Below are 23,036 nucleotides of genomic sequence, written 5' to 3' on the forward strand. Positions count from 1 at the left end.
TGAAAACACAGTGCATGCATCTGTATAATCCAGCGTACATGCCCCTAAAAGTCTGAGGTACGTAATTAAAACGGTCAGCACTGGAACACAAATCATTCTGGCTTATCTGCCAAACGAAGTTCCATTGGAAGAACATGGCACATTAGTGGTAAACGTTTATGCATGGATGACTGTAATTCAGTGCTGAAAACAGTTGCTTGCGGAAAGGTTAAGCATGACTGCCCTGGTCTCTAGGCAGCTGGGTAAGATTTTATAACATGGCGCAACCATTATCAGTTCAAATCTTTCATTTGAAATGACAGTTATTATTTCCATTCTTAGCTGTCCTGACCTTTGGTCAGACCAATTATCTGTCACCATGACAGAGTGGCAGTATGTTTGAACAGAGGTATTAATGTCATCGTTATGATATAAGGGAAACTATTTCATTGTCACTGAATCTTTCTACATGATAGGTCTGTCGTTTAGGTCCAATTTGGATTGCTTTGAAAGAAAACAGTGACGCTATTTTAGAATACACTGACGTCATCCAACAAAGTACCGTCATGAGTTAATTAACAAAGTGTGATGAGACAACGCCTCAAATCACACCTTTGTCAAATGCTGGAGGAAGATATAAATAATAAAGATAGTTACAAATATACGTGAAAGCAACTCTGTCAAGATTCGGCAAAAGGTTTTTTACGGCAAAAATCAAGAATACTGTTGATTTATACCACGACGAATATTAATACAGCAATTAGTTTCTACTCCGAGTAATGATCTTTCTGCGAAGCCCCATATAAATAATCATACGACAGACACAAAAAAAACCATTTCAATAATACATCCGTATAAACGTCAATACCAAAGCGGTATTCAATACCGTCTGTATTCAGTGCTTGAAAAACACAGACACGTATAACCGGCAATGTAGTTACCATATGCCGCTCATATTTCCATAATTTACTTGAATTAGTTTGGAAAGGGTTTACTATGATTGCTCCTTTTTGGCGAACACCCGGTGTCATTGCTGATTTTCTATTCTTATCACTTATCACTATTTTGCCTTTTATGTCCAGTGGAATCGCTTTCGGTACATATACATAACCATGACGTTAGCGTTTTGTATTTCGATAACGCCACGTGAAGAAAGGTGGAATAATGGTGCCTCTCCAATGGCGTTTGGCGTGAGTAATTATACTTTTAGTTCCTTTGTACTGACGTTCACATGGAACCTTTCCCAATCAACTGCTCCAAGACATGAGGAAACTACAGGAACAGAGTGTGGTCCCTCTTGGGACTAATACATCAGTTAACATGACTTAACAATGCCTTCCATTGGTACCATACCATCACGACGAAATGCCACAGCCATTCTCTTACTTAACCGACAAAAATAGTAACTGGGAATGTCTGGCTTCCTCCGGAAATATCCGTTTGGGGAGAATGGGATTTTTTAATATGACAGTCCGTTTTTTAATGATGCTCTCTGAAACCCACCGGAAACAAAACGACGTTGCGACGAATGACAAATTAGGTTGCCGTTGAGTTCCATTTGAAAGGTTACAAAAGACTGTCTTGTTAAAATGAAAATAGAGACAGAAGATCTCGTTAACAGTTAAAACTGCACATACGTGAGCATTGTTTTCATGTTTTTCCCTCTGACTGAATTATACACAGAGATTATTACACTAACAAGTGTGTCACACGACTTATACGAAACGAGTGAGAGCGAGGGCAATACACAAGTTTGCACGAGTTTCGTATAAGTCGTGTGGCACACTTGCGAGTGTAATAATTTCTTTATTATCCATTTTAGTCATGTATATTTGTGCAGTAAAACATGGCAAGCAAGTGTGACAGCCCTGTTCATTGACGTCACGTTCAATTGTTTAATGACGTAATACAAATTCTGAAACAATGGTTGCTAGGCAAAAGTGATATGTGCACATGTGCACATATGATATATATGACACTGTTTATGTTTCACCATATGGATAATAAAATTGTTTAGGCCCAAGAATATTGACATTCGTACATCTGTCTAAAGACAATGGACGAAACAAAATAGTGTCATGATATCTACAGAAACTACAGATTCGGACTTCGAGAAACCCGACTTTGAAAGTATCTATAAAGATAATGCGCATTTGTATTACCTTATACATAATTACTACGTTTCGATCTTCTTCCTATCAACATACATTCCTTGTACATGATATGCCAAAGGGCATCTGCGCCATAACACGCTGACAGACCTACGGCGAGAACAGTCGACTACAGTCAGTAGATACACGTAGACTTACTCCTTACATACGTGTTTCATTACAACGCCTAATCCCTGTATTGTGTTCTTCGATTTGGCTATTACTATATTTATCCACTACCGAATGAGAAACTAATGAACCTGGGGAAACAAAAGGTGATGTAGTTTCCCCGAATTATGCCTGTTGTTATAGTTGGTAATTAAGTCTGTTGTTTATGACTGATCAATAGCGAACCCTATTGATAGAGATCAAATTACCCGATACTCATGAGAATTGAACACCTGTAAACTGATAGGTCTAGATATAAATTGTGCCGACATGTCATGTATTCGCGAACCGACTGTGGTTTCAAGGTGACAGAAGACCAAGATACAGATAGTTAAAGGAATGAAAATAGTTTTGTTTCTGTTTGTTGGTAAAGTTCAAAACATTTTGACAGAATACACAAGATTCGTAATATAAACACGATTGGAAATCGTTGGTATTTTTCATGAGCACCCGGTGTCAGGTAAACACTTACGGGAACTTGAATACTTGCTTATCGCATCTTTCATGGTTAGATTCTGAACTGTGCGACTCAAATTACATTTGAATATATTTACACGAAAAAAACCACGATTTTACTTTAAAATGTGACATCGATTAGCTTCACGTATCTTCCTAATGATGTTACGATCAGCACATCTCTTTCAGACAATTCTAACTACTACTTTAAGATTTCTTGCGATCGGTCATAATCTGTTCACGGGGAAAAGAATCTTCTATATTCTTGTACAAACATTTTTAGGGAAATTTTAGTCAAATTAAGGGATGCTTATGTTGGTCGGATGTCAGGAAAGGCTAAATGTCCACTAACGCTGCTCAAAGTAAAACCGACAATACCCACCAGAAAGGAGGAGTGCACCTGATATCTCAAGGAGTATTTTTGAACCTAGTTCATTTGGGTGATTGGACGTTATCTGGTCATATTATTGGATGCAGTGACATGGTATAAATAATAAGACGACTAAACGCCTTCTGTAATCATTAATATCAAACGTCGACATTAGAAAAAATTTAAGCTCGGTTATCAGTCGAAACTGCTCAAGTAAAAGGCAAATTAGTTGGGAAACTACGTTTATAGATGACTGAAAGTAATTTACCTGTTGCCTTAATAGATGAATACAAATGCCATGACATTTACCTGTTGCTTTCATAGATACATACACAATACCATGACATTTACCTGTTGCTTTCATAGATACATACATAATACCATGACATTTACCTGTTGCCTTAATAGATGAATACACAATACCATGACATTTACCTGTTGCCTTAATAGATACATACACAATACCATGACATTTACCTGTTGCCTTCATAGATACATACACAATACCATGACATTTACCTGTTGCCTTAATAGATGAATACACAATGCCATGACATTTACCTGTTGCCTTCATTGATACATACACAATACCATGACATATACCTGTTGCCTTAATAGATGAATACACAATACCATGACATTTACCTGTTGCCTTCATAGATACATACATAATACCATGACATTTACCTGTTGCCTTCAAAGATACATACGCAATACCATGACATTTACCTGTTGCCTGCATAGATACATACATAATACCATGACATTTACCTGTTGCCTTCAAAGATACATACGCAATACCATGACATTTACCTGTTGCCTGCATAGATACATACACAATACCATGACATTTACCTGTTGCCTCCATTGTTACATACACAATACCATGAAATTTACCTGTTGCCTTCAAAGATACATACGCAATACCATGACATTTACCTGTTGCCTGCATAGATACATACACAATACCATGACATTTACCTGTTGCCTTCATAGATACATACACAATACCATGACATTTACCTGTTGCCTTCATAGATACATACACAATACCATGACATTTACCTGTTGCCTTCATAGATACATACACAATACCATGACATTTACCTGTTGCCTTCATAGATACATACACAATACCATGACATTTACCTGTTGCCTTCATAGATTACAAACACAATACCATGACATTTACCTGTTGCCTTCATAGATACATACACAATACCATGACATTTACCTGTTGCCTTAATAGATGAATACACAATACCATGACATTTTCCTATGACATTGTACCTGTTGACTTAATAGATGAATACACAATACCATGACATTTACCTGTTGCCTTAATAGATGAATACACAATACCATGACATTTACCTGTTGCCTTAATAGATGAATACACAATACCATGACATTTACCTGTTGCCTTCATAGATACATACGCAATACCATGACATTTACCCGTTGCCTTCATAGATTACAAACACAATACCATGACATTTACTGTTGCCTTCATAGATACAATACCATGACGTTTACATGTTGCATTCATAGATACAATACCATGACGTTTACATGTTGCATTCATAGATACAATACCATGACGTTTACATGTTGCATTCATAGATACAATACCATGACATTTACCTGTTGCCTTCATAGACACAATACCATGACATTTACCTGTTGCCTTCATAGATACAATACCATGACATTTACATGTTGCATTCATAGACACAATGCCATGACATTTACCTGTTGCCCTTCATAGATACAAACACATACCATGACATTTTCTCTTGCGTACATAGAACTCAAGGAATTCATCTTCATTTTTATGCATGATAATTATTACTTTTTTTGTATACCATATTAAATTTTACAGGTTTATGTTTGGTTTCTGTTAATGTCACAAGGACACGAGACTGAATAAAGCGAATCTCCCTTGGATTCCAGGTTAATTAGAATAGGTCCCTAGCAACCTGTACTGGTCCAGTGACAACCAGATGTATTGGGTGTCTAGCCCGGTGGCTTGGTTGTTTGCCCACAACACCAATCACTGGATTATCTAGTCCAGAGTCTATTATCTAGTTTACAGACTATATATAGCTGGTATATTGCCGAGTGCGGGATCAAACAAACAAACGAGGGCGTTCCCCTAAGGCTATATCGTCTTGACTTGGTTTAGTTTGTTGTGTACATGCTAACACTTTGTAGTCATACATTGACGGAATTGTCTCCTTCATTAATGTTGACATTAATATGATCGATCCGATGCCTTCATTGCACTACCTTTCATCCTTCATACCTGCTAAATTGAAAATCGATTAGGTTATTAACAACTTCTTGAAGCCGCCGGATTAACTGAAGGACTTTAGCTCGGATATTTGAAAAATTTATTGAAAATAAACACGATGATGTAATAGGTAACTATAGCAACGACTGATCCATTAGGATTGACAGGCAACCACAACATTTGTCCGGCAAGAGCAGTTATCTACCTTGTTAATAACATAATCGAATCATGAAAGGATGTGCATGAGACGGACGAAGATTATTCACGTGAAAGAGGAGCACGAAAATACAAAGGGAATCGATTGCAACGGAAGGTGACTTCCGACAAACCCGTAAAGTATGCTGGGGCAATCGGAAAGGGGGAATAGGCACCGTTGTTTTTGTTCTGAAGCAGCTTCACGAGGTCCTAATTCGTAGAAAACATCCATTGGCCTCTAATTGACGAAGCAGTTTCGTTGGCGAGTCCTGCTCAGCAACATAAACACTAGTTACTAGTTTCCGCTAGGTCCAACATTTTATTGAAGATAGTATAAGTTATTTTCGGCTGAAATAACAGACCAACAAATCAACTAATCGCACACAACTAAATCCAAGATGTGAAGCAACGTCAGGTGTCCAAAGGCCTATAGAAAACCCTAAAACAAACACGCTATGTTGATCAAGCTTCTCGTTGACTACCTTGCTGCCATTGTCCTGCCGTAAATGGGTTTGGCTTTTTTTTCTCATTTAGCCGTGTGAGATTGCCAATAAGACGGTGTTCTGAGTAGTTCTATGAAGAAGGTCTGTTGGCATAACACAAGACGAACCTTGCATGGGTTTGCTTTTGCTTATCAATTCAAGGATTAATCACGATCTGCGAATATTAAAGGGTTGTGTGATGCTGAATATGGCTTTTTACTATGTGCCATGGCACGACAAACTTGTGAAATGACTCCGTGATGTTGCATGTAGAATTCCAATTAACGACATTAGTAGTCGTGCAGTTCACTACACAACTTTAATAATCCTTCAGGTTACTATCGTTGTAGCATAGGAAATAGAACAAAATCTCCGCTCGCAAATGGAATGCAAATACTGAATGTCGCAATGATCCAGAACCAATATTCTGTACAATATCGACAATGATGTTATGGCAGAACCAATATTCTGTACAATAATGCAAATACGACAATGATGTTATGGGGATTTATGAACCAATGTACAATATCGACAATGATGTTATGGGGGATTTATGGCAGAACCAATATTCTGTACAATATCGACAATGATGTTATGGGGGATTTATGGCAGAACCAATATTCTGTACAATATCGACAATGATGTTATGGGGGATTTATGGCAGAACCAATATTCTGTACAATATCGACAATGATGTTATGGGGGATTTATGGCAGAACCAATATTCTGTACAATATCGACAATGATGTTATGGGGGATTTATGGCAGAACCAATACAATATCGACAATGATGTTATGGGGGATTTATGGCAGAACCAATACAATATCGTTATGGGGATTTATGGCAGAACCAATACTCTGTACAATATCGACAATGATGTTAATGTACAATATCGACAATGATGTTATGGGGGATTTATGGCAGAACCAATATTCTGTACAATATCGACAATGATGTTGAGTATTGCTTGGGCCTACGGAGCCTCTGATACCTGCACGTCAGACCATGGGTAGGGATTAGGGAAGAAATCATGTTATGAAATCGGTTTCAACAGTCTATGGTTATAGTTAAATGCAAATACCCTCCCGACTATGTGTTTGTGATGTACAAAATACAGTTAGAAACGGAAATCTATGACCTCTTGAGGACGGACGCAAATTCCTATGAAGTTAATCTACGCTAATTTGCTTTCATTTCTTGGAACCATCACTTTTTATGTGATGGTTGAAGGGATCAAATGTGACACAAACATTCAATATCTCCACGATAAGGAGAAAAGAGGCTGCAACCTGACCGCGATCAATTGATAAAAGATGTCATTTTGCGGAATATATTCATTATGATGTCTGTCGATATTTCCTAGACTTTAGCAAGTACTGAGCCTGTCACGAATTAATTTCTGAACTGATATTGGTAGAAAAAAACAGAGTTCCATACCACGTCAAAAATATGTGTTTGATAATATAAGCACACGCCTGCCTATACCGGTGCCATCACACTAGGGCTGACACAATCAAGACCCTAATGACTCAATCAAGACCCGATCAAGACCCTAAAGACCCAATCAAGACACCCGGTGTCCGATACAGACAGGCGTTTGTCAAAACCATCAGTGGAGGGCACGGTCTAAGGAATATAATTGGTCTCAGGAAGCATTGTAGGGAGCAGTCCCCATAGTAATCAACAAATGTCGACAGATTCAAAGAGTGACAACTTGACAGCTTTCAACTTTGCTGATCGGTTGTAAAGGGGGTGACTATACACGTCTATTTGGGAAAGCGGTTCTTTGTAAACAATGAGGCTGCAGTAGGGAGAGGCTTCGACGAAGTTATACCGTGTGTTTATCACAGGCTCTGGATTCAATGTATCCAAGTTTAACGTGTATGTTCCGTGTTGGAGAGTGTTGTAAGCTCTGTGAAAGCAACTCTTGGCGACTACGTTTTGGGAATTCCATGTTTAACTATTACCTGGATCAAAAAGGATAGAATAGTGTGTTATATATGTTATAACGTAAGCGGGTTGTTCTGCGCAACGTGTCTTAAGTGTCACAGTTGCCCTGTACAGCTGTGACTTATGTTTGTTACAGCATCAGGGCAGTATAGGTCTACCAGACACTTCGGTTGCCCTGTACAGCTGTCTAAAGTGTGACTTATGTTTGTTACAGCGTCAGGGCAGTATAGGTCTGTCAGACACTTCGGTTGCCCTGTACAGCTGTCTAAAGTGTGACTTATGTTTGTTACAGCGTCAGGGCAGTATAGGTCTACCAGACACTTCGGTTGCCCTGTACAGCTGTCTAAAGTGTGACTTATGTTTGTTACAGCATCGGGGCAGTATAGGTCTGCCAGACACTCCGGTTGCCCTGTACAGCTGTCTAAAGTGTGACTTATGTTTGTTACAGCGTCAGGGCAGTATAGGTCTGCCAGACACTTCGGTTGCCCTGTACAGCTGTCTAAAGTGTGACTTATGTTTGTTACAGCATCAGGGCAGTATAGGTCTGCCAGACACTCCAGTTGCCCTGTACAGCTGTCTAAAGTGTGACTTATGTTTGTTACAGCGTCAGGGCAGTATAGGTCTGCCAGACACTTCGGTTGCCCTGTACAGCTGTCTAAAGTGTGACTTATGTTTGTTACAGCGTCAGGGCAGTATAGGTCTGCCAGACACTTCGGTTGCCCTGTACAGCTGTCTAAAGTGTGACTTATGTTTGTTACAGCGTCAGGGCAGTATAGGTCTGTCCAGACATTTCCGGTTGCCCTGTACAGCTGTCTAAAGTGTGACTTATGTTTGTTACAGCGTCAGGGCAGTATAGGTCTGTCAGACATTTCGGTTGCCCTGTACAGCTGTCTAAAGTGTGACTTATGTTTGTTACAGCGTCAGGGCAGTATAGGTCTGCCAGACACTCCAGTTGCCCTGCATGACCTGAACCTGGAAGAGATGATCCCGAGGTACGCCCCGCCCGTGCAACCCACAGGGAATCTGAAGGTGCAGCTACAATTCTCCCACGACAACACCACGCTGACAGTCATCATAGTCGAGGTAAGTGTCGGTGTGCGCTTTAAGCCTCTACACGTTTAAGAGGGACACTTTGGCCTTGATGCCCATGTCCAATTCTTTCTACATTTGTGTGTACAGGAAGGGCCATGTAAGGGTGGCATTGTGTGCCTGTGCATGTGTGTGTGTTTGCGTGCGTGCGTGCGTGCGTGTGTGTAATTATGACATTCATTAATAGGCAAATGGATCTATGCATTCTAAAGCGTTAGTCCACTCAAATGACAAATGATGGAACTGCGAAGTTGTCTGAGCCTTGTCCTTCATTCACGTCAATATATATATCTTTAAATGATTAGCCGTAGAAACAATGATCAATTACTACATACACACACTTATGTAAAGAAGTGTTTATGCTAAAGGTGCATGCATTAGTATCCTACATGCATAATCATGTGCCTTACAACATATCTTCTTGCAGTTCTTGTTTCTTTTGTTGTGAATACAATAAATGTTGTTAGAGAATAACTTCTCTACTGTTTGTGACGGTGTTACAGGGCTATTTCCTGCCCCTCCATCCAGTGAATCTTGTAGGGACACGATATATCCCTCATCACCTTTACAAATAGTATAAACAATGTGATCCATATGTATTCACTCTATGAAGAGGCAAAATATATCCCAATATCACCTTTAAGTCAATATCGAAACCGTGACCCATATGTATTCACTCGATGAAGAGGCACGATATATCCTTTTGTACATTTACAATCAATACTGAAATTGTGATCCATGTGTATTCACTCGATGAAGAGGCAAAATATATCCCATTTTATATTTACAATCAGTACTGAAACATATGTATTCACTCGATGAAGAGGCAAAATATATCCCATTTTATATTTACAATCAGTACTGAAACATATGTATTCACTCGATGAAGAGGCAAAATATATCCTTTTTTATATTTACAATCAGTACTGAAACATATGTATTCACTCGATGAAGAGGCAAGATATATCCTTTTTATATTTACAATCAGTACTGAAACATATGTATTCACTCGATGAAGAGGCAAGATATATCCTTTTTTATATTTACAATCAGTACTGAAACATATGTATTCACTCGATGAAGAGGCAAGATATATCCTTTTTACATTTACAATCAATACTGAAATTGTAATCCATGTGCATTCACTCGATGAAGGGTCAAGATACATCTCTGTATCACCTTTACAGTCTTTAGTAAAATTGTGATCCATATGTATTCATTTGATGAAAGGGCAAGATATATCCTTTTTTACATTTACAATCAATACTGAAATTGTGATCCATGTGTATTCACTCGATGAAAGGGTAAGGTATCTCCTTTTTTACATTTACAATCAATGTATCCCTGAAACTCTGTACCAAACAATACAGAAGGTGGGGTCAATCTGTTTTCATCCAATGAAAGGACAAGACGAGACCCTGAAACACCGTCACAAACAATACAGAAGTAATAGGGTTTAGTTTTCATGTTCTTCCAAACCTCTGAACGCCTATCCAAAAATGTATTCCTCTACTCTTGGCTTTCCTAACCATTCAATCTTCCTCGTACAGCGACACCGTTTTTGTCTGGCAACCCCTCTATATGGACATTTGCAGAAAACCGTGTTTCCATTATTTATTTCAGACAATTGTTTTAACAATTATTTTTTGTAAAACAAATTACTTGGAACCTATGTCTACGCGACAACGGGCTTTAACTAAACACAGATATGACCAGTTTCTTCTATCATGACATTTACAATTCCTGCAATTAAACGCCAATCATATGCTCAAACTGTTGAAGCCTAGGGACCAGAATCAAAGAAAACCTTGATGAGAGAATACGCTTATTGCCTACAGCTTGGACACAGGAAACGTTGTATAGAAGAGAAAGTAGTTAGTTAAAACGGAGGCAGTTTTCTTATTTAATGTAGCCACACATTACAACGCCAAGTGTTCATTTTTATATTTTAGACCAGTTACAGAATAAAAAAACGTCACTCAATAGGGATTTGTCCAACATACCTTTCAGTGCTAATTAGTTCATCTTGACGCATTGAGCTATTATAGTGGATATTATTCAAGATCTCAAGCACTCTGCTTTCCAGGGCGTCGTTGAATACTCTAATATACACCTTTCCCCTTCAACTATGCCAGACCTGTTGGCTTTAAATCTACGGGCCTTCGCATAATAGAAGATAATGATTTCAAGTGCCAAGAGTCATTTTGTCTCAATTTGACGCGGAATCGCTTACTTCCTTACGCATCTGTCGCTGAATACTGCTTTCCTGTCGACGATCTTCAGTCAAATATGATCAATGTCATTTTCCTAAGGTTCCCTTAAGAACCCGCGGCATCGCAATTTTCTAGTCTATATTGAGTCCTCAACCAACCTCAAATGAGTGTTAAATGACCCGTCCTCCATTAGGCTCATAGCGTAGAATCCTGTGTATCATCCCTGGTCTTAGAGCTGCTTGTCACAAGATGCCTTGTAGGTGGCGTTACGCTGAATAACATTTAATTTTGTTTACAAGAAAATTTCGTTTCGGTGTCAGGGCATCTGAGTTATTTTTGGTCGGCAGGAGTGCTGTATTTGTACCTTGCCTGGAGGGGTTTTTCAAACTGCAATAACACGGCTTTTAGATATTCCGCAACTTGTAGCGAATACTTTTTAGTATTCGTCTGTACCTTCCTCACCAACATATTTACACACACAAAAAGTAGAAAGTAAGAGTAGAAATACTACAACCTTATTATCAACTGTCTGAAACTACAGACAGTTTTTGTTTCATTCTTTTTCTTTTTTCCTTGTGTTTTGTTTGGGTTGTTATTTATTTTTTATTTTTTTGGTTATTTGGTTTTGCTATGATGTTGTTGTTGGGTTTTTTGGTTTGGTTTGGTTTGGTTTGGTTTTGGGGGTTGTTTTGTTTTGTTTTGTTGTTTTGGGGGTGCGGTTGGGGGTGGGGGTGGTATGCATTATATTTTCATGAAACCGAAATAATATACGTAAGTAACCCTAGGGTTGACATTTAACCTTACGGATTACATCAATGACAGAGTTTGATTTCATCATGTTCTACAATACATACTCATGATATAATCAGGCATTTACAACTGTGCGACTGTACCTTTTAGCGGATATTTCTTATGATTAGAGAAATGGCTTTGTTAATTTTAATGTTAAGCTTGTGGTTATAGATATATACCTTTGAATACGCAGGCTGATAGAATAGATCCAATATAAGCGATCATTACGGGTTGTGTAAAACAGGTACAAAATGTTCTTTCAAAGATATGGTCACTTAATGAGTTGCAAGTGTTACTACTGAAGTGAAGTTTATTCCAAGATAACGTCATAGTACTGAAATGAAAATGGGTTCCGTTTTTAATTTGATGGATAGTTGGTTTGGGGATGAAGGTTTTTATTTTGTTCCTATTTTTATTCAGTTGAAATGAAAGGTTGGATATATTTTACAAAGTATTTCACGCATTCTTGAGTAAAACGTAAAGTGGATACACATTTTGAAAGTTTCAGCGTGGTTTTAAAAAATATGGAATCTTTAAGTTTCACCTGTTTGGATTAGAAACCAAAGATACATCTAGTACCATCACTATTTGATGGTTATTCATACACATATGCTTATATATGTTTTAAACAACATTTATTCATTATTTAATTAACGGATTGGTAAACAGGCTATAACCATATATATATTTACCTCTCCTTATAAATGGTATAGCCGGAATCATATTTCGACTCTTCCTTAAGCAAATATGTCGAATGAATATGGAAAAGAATTTTCTCCTTTAACGTATGTTATTCCAGTTATTCTTAAGCTCATTGGTTCCACAATAATTCTCGGTGATCATGAAGTACCGGGTTACTCACTCATCATATTGTAGGGGCATTATATCCTTTTAATAATGAGATTCCCTTTTTAAAATATGATTAATACAGAATAATGAGATATAATAAGTATCTTTCCGGTTCTTCAACAGCATGCTGCATATCACATAATAGACTGTAAAGATGGCGGGTTTTAAGCCTTCGAGTGTTAATCCAACCATCAATCATGACAAACATGTTTGCCTTTTGTGAAAAACTGTTACCTCGATGACAGTGATTAAAGTGAAGGAAGACAGGAGAAAGGAATTGCAACTTTGATCTTTTGGCGAGTTCTGATTTGAGGGAAATATACAATCTTTTAGATGTCAGTCGTGGTTGTCATGGAAACTCTTTGATCTCGCAGATATGTAATGGCTAGTGGGTTCTAATCTTAGTACGTTGTCAATATAAAGTTTGGTACTTACTTTTCATACTGGTAGTTACCAGTCTGTGGCTAAGGAGATTGTTTTGAGCCACGACAAGGCTTCATTTTAAAATTAGTTTGTGTATATATTAGATTCGTTCAATAACATTTCATATCATCTTGAATATTCCACTTTGCCTAGCTCTTGGTAAAATAGTTAATAATGTGAAATCTCAGGTAATAACTACAAATTACAAATATCTGAAAGGAGTCATTGTGAGCTGTTTAAGTTCAGCTTTCTTTAATATATTCAATAAATAATCAATCAATTCTTACTTACACAAGTACTTTTCATGTTTCTATTAAAGTTACCGTCATTTCAAACACTTTTATTATCAGCTATTACCATTTAACCACGTTGCCAAAATAATGTAACACCTATAATTTGCTACACACGAGTTACTCAGGCATTGCCTCACGATAAATATGATATCGTCAGCCTTTTCTTTCCATGTTCATTTCATAGCTCCCAGATCAAATAACGATGTGAACATCTGGCCAATATATTGCTGATTTCAGGCTCAGAGTCTTGTGATTCCTGGAGTACCAAAGGATATCGATGTCAACCCTTATGTCAAAGCCTTCTTGGTTCCTGGGAGGACGTTCAAATACAGAACCAAGACGCTCACGAAGACAACGGTAGGGATTGTACCAATGATTGTCCAGCTTTTATGTACCGTATTCTTCAAGAAGTATTGATTCCACCAACAGCTAGGCTACCGACTGTGAGAAATCCTATTCCATGTTGTCCCGAGCGATGTGTCTTAAATGGTGAGGTCATTTTTCAGGAACGCAATGACCTGCCAGATAGAGTGGTTTGAGGTCTGGAATTCAACACGCGACTGAACTGCATTGCACTGTTAACTATACATTACGTTAAATGTGATGGGATTACCCTTAGTTGAATGCACTTGCCAGTAGCCGCGATATTGTATCCCCTCTTGTAGTCAACAGGTACCATCGGTTTGGAACTCAGAGTAGTCATTATGGAGGTGAGGCGAAATGGGTTTTAATGTTTTATGATACAGTCAGAATTTATTACTATTCAAGCAAATCAAGTGTGTGCGTGTGTATGTGAGAGAGAGAGAGAAAAGAAAAGAGAGAAAGAGAGAGAGGGGGGAGGCTGCTTGTACAATGGTTTTCAATGTGATGAGTGACAGCTTTTACCAACAGACTACATCATCCAATAAAGTTCATGATAGTTATAACGCCTTGTCCTGTTTATTCATTATATATGTGACCAATACACAAAGTCATCTACACTTTCAATATCAGCATTCTAGGAATTCTTTAGAAACGCTGTCACGAATCATTGTACAATAACAGCAGGACGGTTTTTGAGTAGTGGGTAAGCATATCCTGCTCTACCGATAGTACGTTAGTGAGTGAAGTTCTAATTCAGTATTCTGTATTCAATATTCAGTACTCAGTATTTAATATTTGGTTGACTATCGAATCGTTCCACGACGTCCAGGGCCTCGTTTCACAAAGTGGGCGTTCAGATACAACAGCAGTGTGTCTATGTTAGCATTTGAGACCTACGACAGTCATAGCGTTGACAAACAGTTTCATATATAGAGGTTATATAAAATCGTTTGAGGAGCTGTTTACATTTTGTCTTATGTAGTGGGTTACTCATCAAATGTTAATATAATCCGTCGACTGACAGTGATGTGGTTATTAGTTATGACTATATAATGTGTCTTCCTGATGATGTCATACTCACACTTTTCACCTGTTACTGACATGTCTGTTAAATCAATACATAAACATGAAATAAGTTTAGCTTGTGTCACGTTCTGCCCCTTCTTTAGCCTTAAATTACAAAAAAACAAATACTTGCATAACTGTTTCGTGACCTTGCCCTTCACTCTCAACCAGTGCTTCCGTTTACAGCTAATAGTGAAATTTGTAACTTTACTCTGAGGTAACCCATGAAGATCCGGGTTAGAATTGGTCTTCGGTAACCCATGCTTGTCGTGAGACGGCTAACGGATCGGGTGGTCTGGCTCGCTGATTTGGTTGACACATGTCATCGTATCGATCGATGCTCATGATGTTAATCACTGGATTGTATGGTCCAGACTCGATTATTTACAGACCACCGCCATATAGCTGGAATATTGCTGAGTGCAGTGTTAAACAACAAACAAACGAACTCTGAGTTAACTTTAGTTAGAGACAACGTGACAAATATTATTCTGTCTGATATCTGACACATAGCCATTGCGTATTTTGTAACACTCATGTATGTTCCATAATGTATTTGTTCAATAATAACCGTGTATTTACTGGAAGTATCATGGCTTTTCTAGGATCCACTGTTTTTGGAAAAGTTTACCATCAAAGACATCGTGCCAACGGAAATCAACGAAGAATTTGCTCTGGAGTTCCAAGTGTACTCCTCACATCACGTGTCACGGCGCCACCTGGTGGGGGTAGGGTCAGTCAAACTGACGGATGTTGAGAAACTGACCAGTGGTCTGGTTGACTTGACCCTCATGCCACAAACAGTCTACAGGGTAAGTTAATTATATTGGAGTCGAGGGTTGTGTTGTACCATGTTATCATAAACCTATCAATTATATGGACCATTTTACACATACAATACTTGCTGTCGGCATACGTCCATATTGACCACCCGGGCGAAAATGCATATCAGCCATAATAGCCCTAGGGCCGAAAATCCATATGAGCCGTATTGCCCGGCTACTAAACTGGTACGGGATGAATGCACGCAAACGCTCGAAACTTCAATAGACGGAGTCTAGTTTATTTTAGAGCTATGTCCCTTGATGTGGTATATCATAACGTTGGCCGCAAACCTAGCGTTGACTCCACCAAACACATTTATAATTTGAAACCGCTGACTGTATTGTCTTCTGGAGATTTTGACAATACGAAGATGCTCATGTGAAATAAGTCCCACTTCTGGTTATGTAATTTGCTTACTTATGTTATTGGGTATGATACACATGTTTTTATGTCGTAAGCTCAAGCTAAATGATGAATGCATATATCAAAATGAAGTCCTAACATTAAATACAATATAATGGCATACCATACAATATCATAATGGCATACCTTGCAATATCATGTCATACCATGCAATATCATAATGGCATACATTGCATTATCATGTTATACACAACATTTCACCATATCTTCTCGCACAATACCATATTGACTTACCAAATAATACCATTATGCCCTAACTGTTTTACCTCGGACTATGGCACTGTTCTGTATTTCGTGCTATATCAAATTCCCATCACCGGTCAGACGACCATTAAGCATCAGACAGCTAACACTATCCATACATTATGACATAATTACTTGTGAACTATGTATCACAGATCAAAATGTCCAGGTCATCTAGCACCAGACAACTACATCGCCGATGATGGCGTAGACTGTCGTTAAAGCTGTATATGTCATGGCTTATTGAATCAAACAACTTCAGTTGTGCAAACATGTGCTGATATTGTCACATTTGGCCTACATAAATGTGCCACGGTACCGTTGTTTATAATGAAATGTTGTACACTGATTTGCATTCATCAAATTACCACCATCATGGCCCATCTAAGCTCTTCTGTGGTCCATGAAATCATTCACGGGGTTTAGCTGTGCAGGGATGTATTCAGAAAGTGTTTGCGTACGTTGAGCCAAAGTAATCTGCTCAGTAGGTTATGTGTGCTAATGGACCGTCCTTTGTTAATTATATAACATTGCCTCAGGTTTAAGATGATTAAAAACCTCAGCTGGATGGACCGAAAAACACGTACAGTGAAAGACATTCTGTTTGAAACAGGAAATGAAAGGTGTCGTGTTTGTATTTTGTTCAACGCCGCACTCTGCAAAATCCAGATTCATGGTGGTGGTCTGTTAATAGTCAAGTCTGGACCAGAAAATCTGTTGGTTCATGTCAAGAGCATGGATTTACGTGGCGTGCGGTGACATGATTTAACCAAGTCAGCGTTCCTGGTCACAAGATCACGTTAGTCGCCTCTTAGGAACACGCATGGGTTGCAAAGGACCAATACCACCCTGTGATACATATCTTAGAAAAGTCCAACACCATCGGGACATGACATACGGTCATCAATGTCATCTAACTTGACCACCCAATCCACGTAGTCACCTCTTACGACCAGCACATGAAGGTGTTGGATCTGGATCACAGTCCCCACGGGTACATTGTAGATGGATAAGATCTTAAATCTCCCTCTGTCCTTGGTTTCATCCAGTACCCAGCCTCTAAGGTGAAACATTCTCACTTAGAATACCTTCCTTTCAGACGCATTACCTCACCTCGTTTGGTAGCCCTTTCTACAAATGTCTAGATTGACCAGTGCCTATTGTCCTTCATCAAAACGATAGCATGCACATTATAACGCTATGTCTGACTTCTATGCCCAGACATCTTTACAACCAGATGATAAATCTCTAATGTGGCTAACTTATTGATATCACATACCTCTATCTCAGAGCATGTAGATGTTGCGTTTCTAACGCCGACATTGGAGATTGTATAGGTTAACAGGTATATTGGACGTCTCTCGTAAAGAAAACGTCGAATGTTCCATCATGGCCCAGACATAGCCGCCTAACAAGTGCTCTTTACATTTAGAAACAATATCATTGTTATTATGTAGTTACTATTAATATCCAGACACTATGTATTACCGAGACGTTTAGGGCAGTACGTGGTCCAGACTTGGGACCAGAGATACGTGCAGAAAATATATACGGTGATCATAGAGGCAATTTCGTTTGGTAATTCTTTACAACGTTTAACTCTATTTTCGTCTTTGGCATCGGCCTTAAACTGCAGTTGAACGAGGATAAAGCTTGTCATTAGTTTTAGGAATTTAACATGTCTTTATCCTCATTATAAGTTCCAGAACTACTTTGTGTCACCGACTGATGCAGTAAATCTCCGAATATTCCGGAACACTTTAATAGCATTGCGTAAGGTTTTTGAACGAAGGTGCACTTCGGTCGAGGCTTTTGGTAGCATGAGCTCCAGCGTGATGGTATGCTAGAACAGCTTTGAGACATAGATGGGTATGGTAATACAGTAGAATTGTATACGTTCAATACGTTGTACGGATACTAATGGAACAGATGTTACAAAGAACGTACCCGTGGAGATTCCTAGCTAGAATAATGTCCCACGTCTTCACTCTTATCTGTGATCTAATGGGCATTGGGAGTCCTATGAAGTCACTTATTGAGTCCAACCCCAACTGTTTATCGTTGCTTATGCTTTATTACACGTTTCAAGCCATGACTGTTCATGACTATCATTTAAATGTAATGTAATTCCTGGTATGTAATAAATAAGACGTATGACTTGACAGAGGGGTAAACAAAGTGCCCACCCAAAATAAAGGCACTAGATTCTTTCCTTTAAGAAAGGGTTAATGCTATTTGTGACATTTGCTACATCTGACCACTTTCTGAAAGCCAGTATGTATTCTTATCATGTCAACGTCGGCACTACAACATCTATGGACTTGGAGCTGTAGGAAAGGCTAGCAGGTATACCTGTGACACAACCACAAAACAGATGCAAGGAACATACCAAGGATTTGCACCATTACACAGTGTCAAAATATGTTACTCAAAACAAATATGAAACTTAACTTGGCCCTTTCTCCAGAAGCCTCCATAATTATCGTAATTTCAATACTTGGACAGACGCTTTCGATCTGTTTAAGGTTAAGATCTTTGAAAGGGAAGAACTTACCAGAAACCAATTTAGCAATAACATATTATCCATCTTGAAAATACCGTGACACCTTTGTTTTGTTTGAAGAAAGGTGTTATGGTACAAACAATTAATTTTAAAAAAAATCCAGTCCTACTTTCGACAACGTTATTGTTCTCTAGGATATTGCCTATCGTTATCAGCGGAATTACAATGCTTCCTTTCAGGTCGCCCTCGCTCTGAGATAATCGCCTTTAAATTTCTCTAGGGTGTCAAGAGTAGAAACATAAATGGATAGAGTAATATGGGTGTCCAACACGCACCAGACCGTCTTGTATGGTCTGCAGTTGTTAGGATAGCTTCAGAATGATAACACCTAAATCACACGACCATTTAATCAATTTGTGGTCATGCTGTCGGCAAGGTCAAGCGCTAATTCTTGCATTTACTTTTCGAAATGGCGACCAAGTTCTGAATTAAAGCAAAACCTATCGACGTAAAGCCCCTCTCGTGGGAAATTAACGCTTCTTATCATTTCAGAAAAGTGTCTCAGTGAAGGCTCCGGCTTAAGGCTTCAAACAAATTAGAAACCGTGGAATTTTTTACACACGAAAACTTCCATTACTTAGGAGTGTGGTTTTTAAAAGAAAACTCTGGTAGCCCTTGATACTGCTATTTTCTATATTTTCGTCCTAGGAAAAATGACAATTGGGTCAATTTTAACAATACTCCTTCTATCTTATTAGAAATAGTTATGTTGCTTAAATTTACTTTATGTCCATATGGCAAGATGGCGGATCACATCTGCCCTTTAATTGTATTGATAATATTAGAAGGCGAACGCAGAAATTCTGCAATTACAGAGCAATGAAAGACGCTATGAATATCTGAACAGATAACACTCATCGTAATGAGTGTTGGTAAAGAACTGTAACAAATTGAATCATTAGACAATCGATTTCGGTTTGTGCAATTAAATATGAGGTTTCACTTTGTACCCAAGACAAACGTGCTTCGTCAGAAATTGTGTAGGGAACACGATTCCAAAGCGATTTTCAGGACATTTACTGTTCCTGTGAATATTTGGCAGCAGTAATTCTCATATTACCACATCCGTTGAGTACTGGGAACAAAGTCAGTCAAATCGGCATATTCAGCTGTGGAGCTAATAAATTACGGCAAAGTAGTATTCTCTTGAGAAAAGAATCTTTTGGGGTATTTCAGAATCTTTAGAATTAAATTCGCAGGGTGATCTGGGATATGTATCAAACCTTCTATCATCCAACATTTGACTTTTAAATATCTCGCTCATCTTACAGATGTACAGCGTATAGAATACATGAATTGAATAGGGTCGGTGGAGTAGCCTAATGGTTAAAGCGTCCGCTCGTCACGCTGAAGACTCGGGTTCGATTCCCCACATGGGTACAATGTGTGAAGCCCATTTCTGGTGTCCCCCGCCGTGATGTTGCTGGAATATTGCTAAAAGCAGCGTAAACCCATACTCACTCACTCACTTGTGAATGGAATATGTCAAGTACACGGCTATAATTCCAATGTGTTCCTTCAAAGACACGCAATGCGTATATACTGTAAAATTATAATCCATCAATTAGGTTGGATTGTAAGCGTGATAATATCACGGTGTAGTTGTTTAAGTGTCGGTGGTGCAGGTGACGTAGTCGGCGTCTGTGACAATAAGTCATCACTTGGTAAATCTCAAGTGCCCGTTCGCCTGTCAGACAACAAGTTCCTAATGGTGTTGGACTTTGTTCAAAGAGGATTTCTAAATGTTCAACTGTTAACGCCTTATATAACACTCAGCGTATAACACTGATGAATATTCTCAACAACCAAGTATTTTTTTCAATTGTAACAATGTGACACAGCGCTACCGTATAAATATAAGCAAACGACACCGACCCTAATTCGTAACCAATGTCTCTCGGCGTAAATAGCCATTCCTGTCTGGTGTATTTCACACTTAGCTAAGACTTAATGACAGCAAGTAATCAATGTCAAGCCCAGTCGCCCTGTCGCAGTGCTAAGTCCCACAGAGTGTTGTGTTTATCGTTCCACGGCTCGTCGAGAGGCTTGAGAACAAGCTGCTGACACGAGTACGCCGATCGGTTCAACAGCTGTTTGGCCCAGCCGTAACTGTTAGTTATCTGTCCAATCTAAGCTGTCCTTCCCGGCTAGTCAATATAGCCCCGCTTAGTCGGTCTCCAGGGATATTGCTCATGATGTGGCGATTTCCGGTCTGCAGGTAGACAGTTGTACAGAGATGCTTTAGGAACAGATTCACTGGCATTACAGCCGTCTGGTCCCAGATAACAATGGCGATTCCATGGTACCTTGCAGTATAGTTTTCAATAATAGATACTGTGGTTGTAGTTATATTGGACATGCATTGTTCAGGACTTATGTCGGACACCGTTTCTAGGGAAATTTAAAACATTCAACATTGAATACAATTTCTAATCTAGGAAATTTCTCAATATGTCCAAGGATCTCAAGTGTCTGAAAGGACTAAATAATGCTGAAAAATAAAAATGCTAAATATGTATGGGACATAATGGTGCGCTGATCTAAGTGCAAGTCATACAAGTAGGATGAACATTTAACTGGTCGGGTTCAAATCCAACTTTATGATCTTTGTCCATGCAAGTGAAATAAATGTCCATGATGTGCCCCACTGTGTAACATAGCTGAATGTCAAAACACCACCAACGCCCACCCACCACACTAAAGTGGCCTTACAAAGAAGGTATATTTTTGTCTGATTTTATCGCCTGATCTTGTACAGTTTTAGAACCAACAACAAGTATATGTGGGTGAAGATCATACTGTAAAATGATATCCAAGTCATACGCCAAGGAAAACAATTCTCTGGTTATACATCCAGCGGCTAAGGTTAAAAAAAGAACAATAAAAATTATCTTCTCAAACTTTGCACTCAAAACATCCCTGTGACACTGACAATGCACAAAGACGTTGATGACAAATTTCTTTTCCACATCCTGTTTTGTCGCAAAGAAGTACAAAGTGCCTCTAGCAATTACAATCCCCTAGTTCCCATACTCTCTACTTGCTAATGTAACTAAGCCTTTCTATGAACAAAGTCTGAAATTGTGGGTTATATTTTCAGCTCCACCAAGGGGATCTGCGGATATCCGGTTGTTTTCAGCCAGTTGCGGGGAAGATTGTCTTCAGCGTCTTGGAAGGACGCAACCTTCCTCGTGTGTCGCTGTTAGGAGCAATAAGTGAGTCTCGCACATCTGAAACAAACACGCCCACGGCCCATTCTTGGTATGTCTGTGGTAATCCCATACCAAAGCTGCGGTATGTTTAAGGTCTAATTTTGGGTAATTTTGTTTGAAGTGATGGTTAGCGTTTTTGGGAGTTATGTTGGAGATGTAACGCAGGGGTTGAGATTTTCTAGATGCAGTGAGAACATTAAAGGTGTCGCTGATTACATAGTTGAGTCTTTTGATATCACGTAGTTGCCCAACATTCTTGCGAAAGAATCTGTTTGATGATGCACTGTGGTAGTGTGTCGACTCCTCGGGACCATAAAAACAGCCATCCGTTCTTCGAGACAAACGGGGTCTCGATATTGTACGTTTTTGTGTTGAAGAGTCTGCATGGATGACAAAACTGTGTCGTCAAAAGGGTGTCAGCTTGTCTATATAAATTCTTTTTAAGTTATATATGTATTTCAAAATTCTTTGTTATTGAACTATTTTAATGCGTAAGGAGTCCTTACCCGACTTATTTATTTTTCCTGGGGAATAATAACGGGTAAAGATTCTCTGTGTATAGGTTTTGCCTAAAGTAGCATTAATTATGACGTCAAGTCACAATGATGCAATTTAGTGACGTAGTTAAAAGAAGTTGCA

At 38.8% G+C, this 23,036-nt stretch overlaps 1 protein-coding gene across 1 annotated transcript in view; it reads left to right on the forward strand.

The window, feature by feature from the left end:
- The window catches only part of LOC124255374 (synaptotagmin-17-like), a 97,599-nt gene that overhangs the window by 67,591 nt on the left and 6,972 nt on the right, over window positions 1–23,036 (forward strand). The window contains exons 6-9 of the mRNA XM_046689270.1: window positions 8,963–9,127; window positions 13,941–14,060; window positions 15,737–15,943; window positions 22,286–22,400. Coding sequence (XP_046545226.1) covers window positions 8,963–9,127; window positions 13,941–14,060; window positions 15,737–15,943; window positions 22,286–22,400 — 607 coding nt within the window. The remainder of the gene's footprint in view (window positions 1–8,962; window positions 9,128–13,940; window positions 14,061–15,736; window positions 15,944–22,285; window positions 22,401–23,036) is intronic.

The sequence above is a fragment of the Haliotis rubra genome, unplaced genomic scaffold, assembly GCF_003918875.1.
Source record: "Haliotis rubra isolate DU_JTF1 unplaced genomic scaffold, ASM391887v1 Scf6, whole genome shotgun sequence".
NCBI lineage: Eukaryota > Metazoa > Mollusca > Gastropoda > Lepetellida > Haliotidae > Haliotis > Haliotis rubra.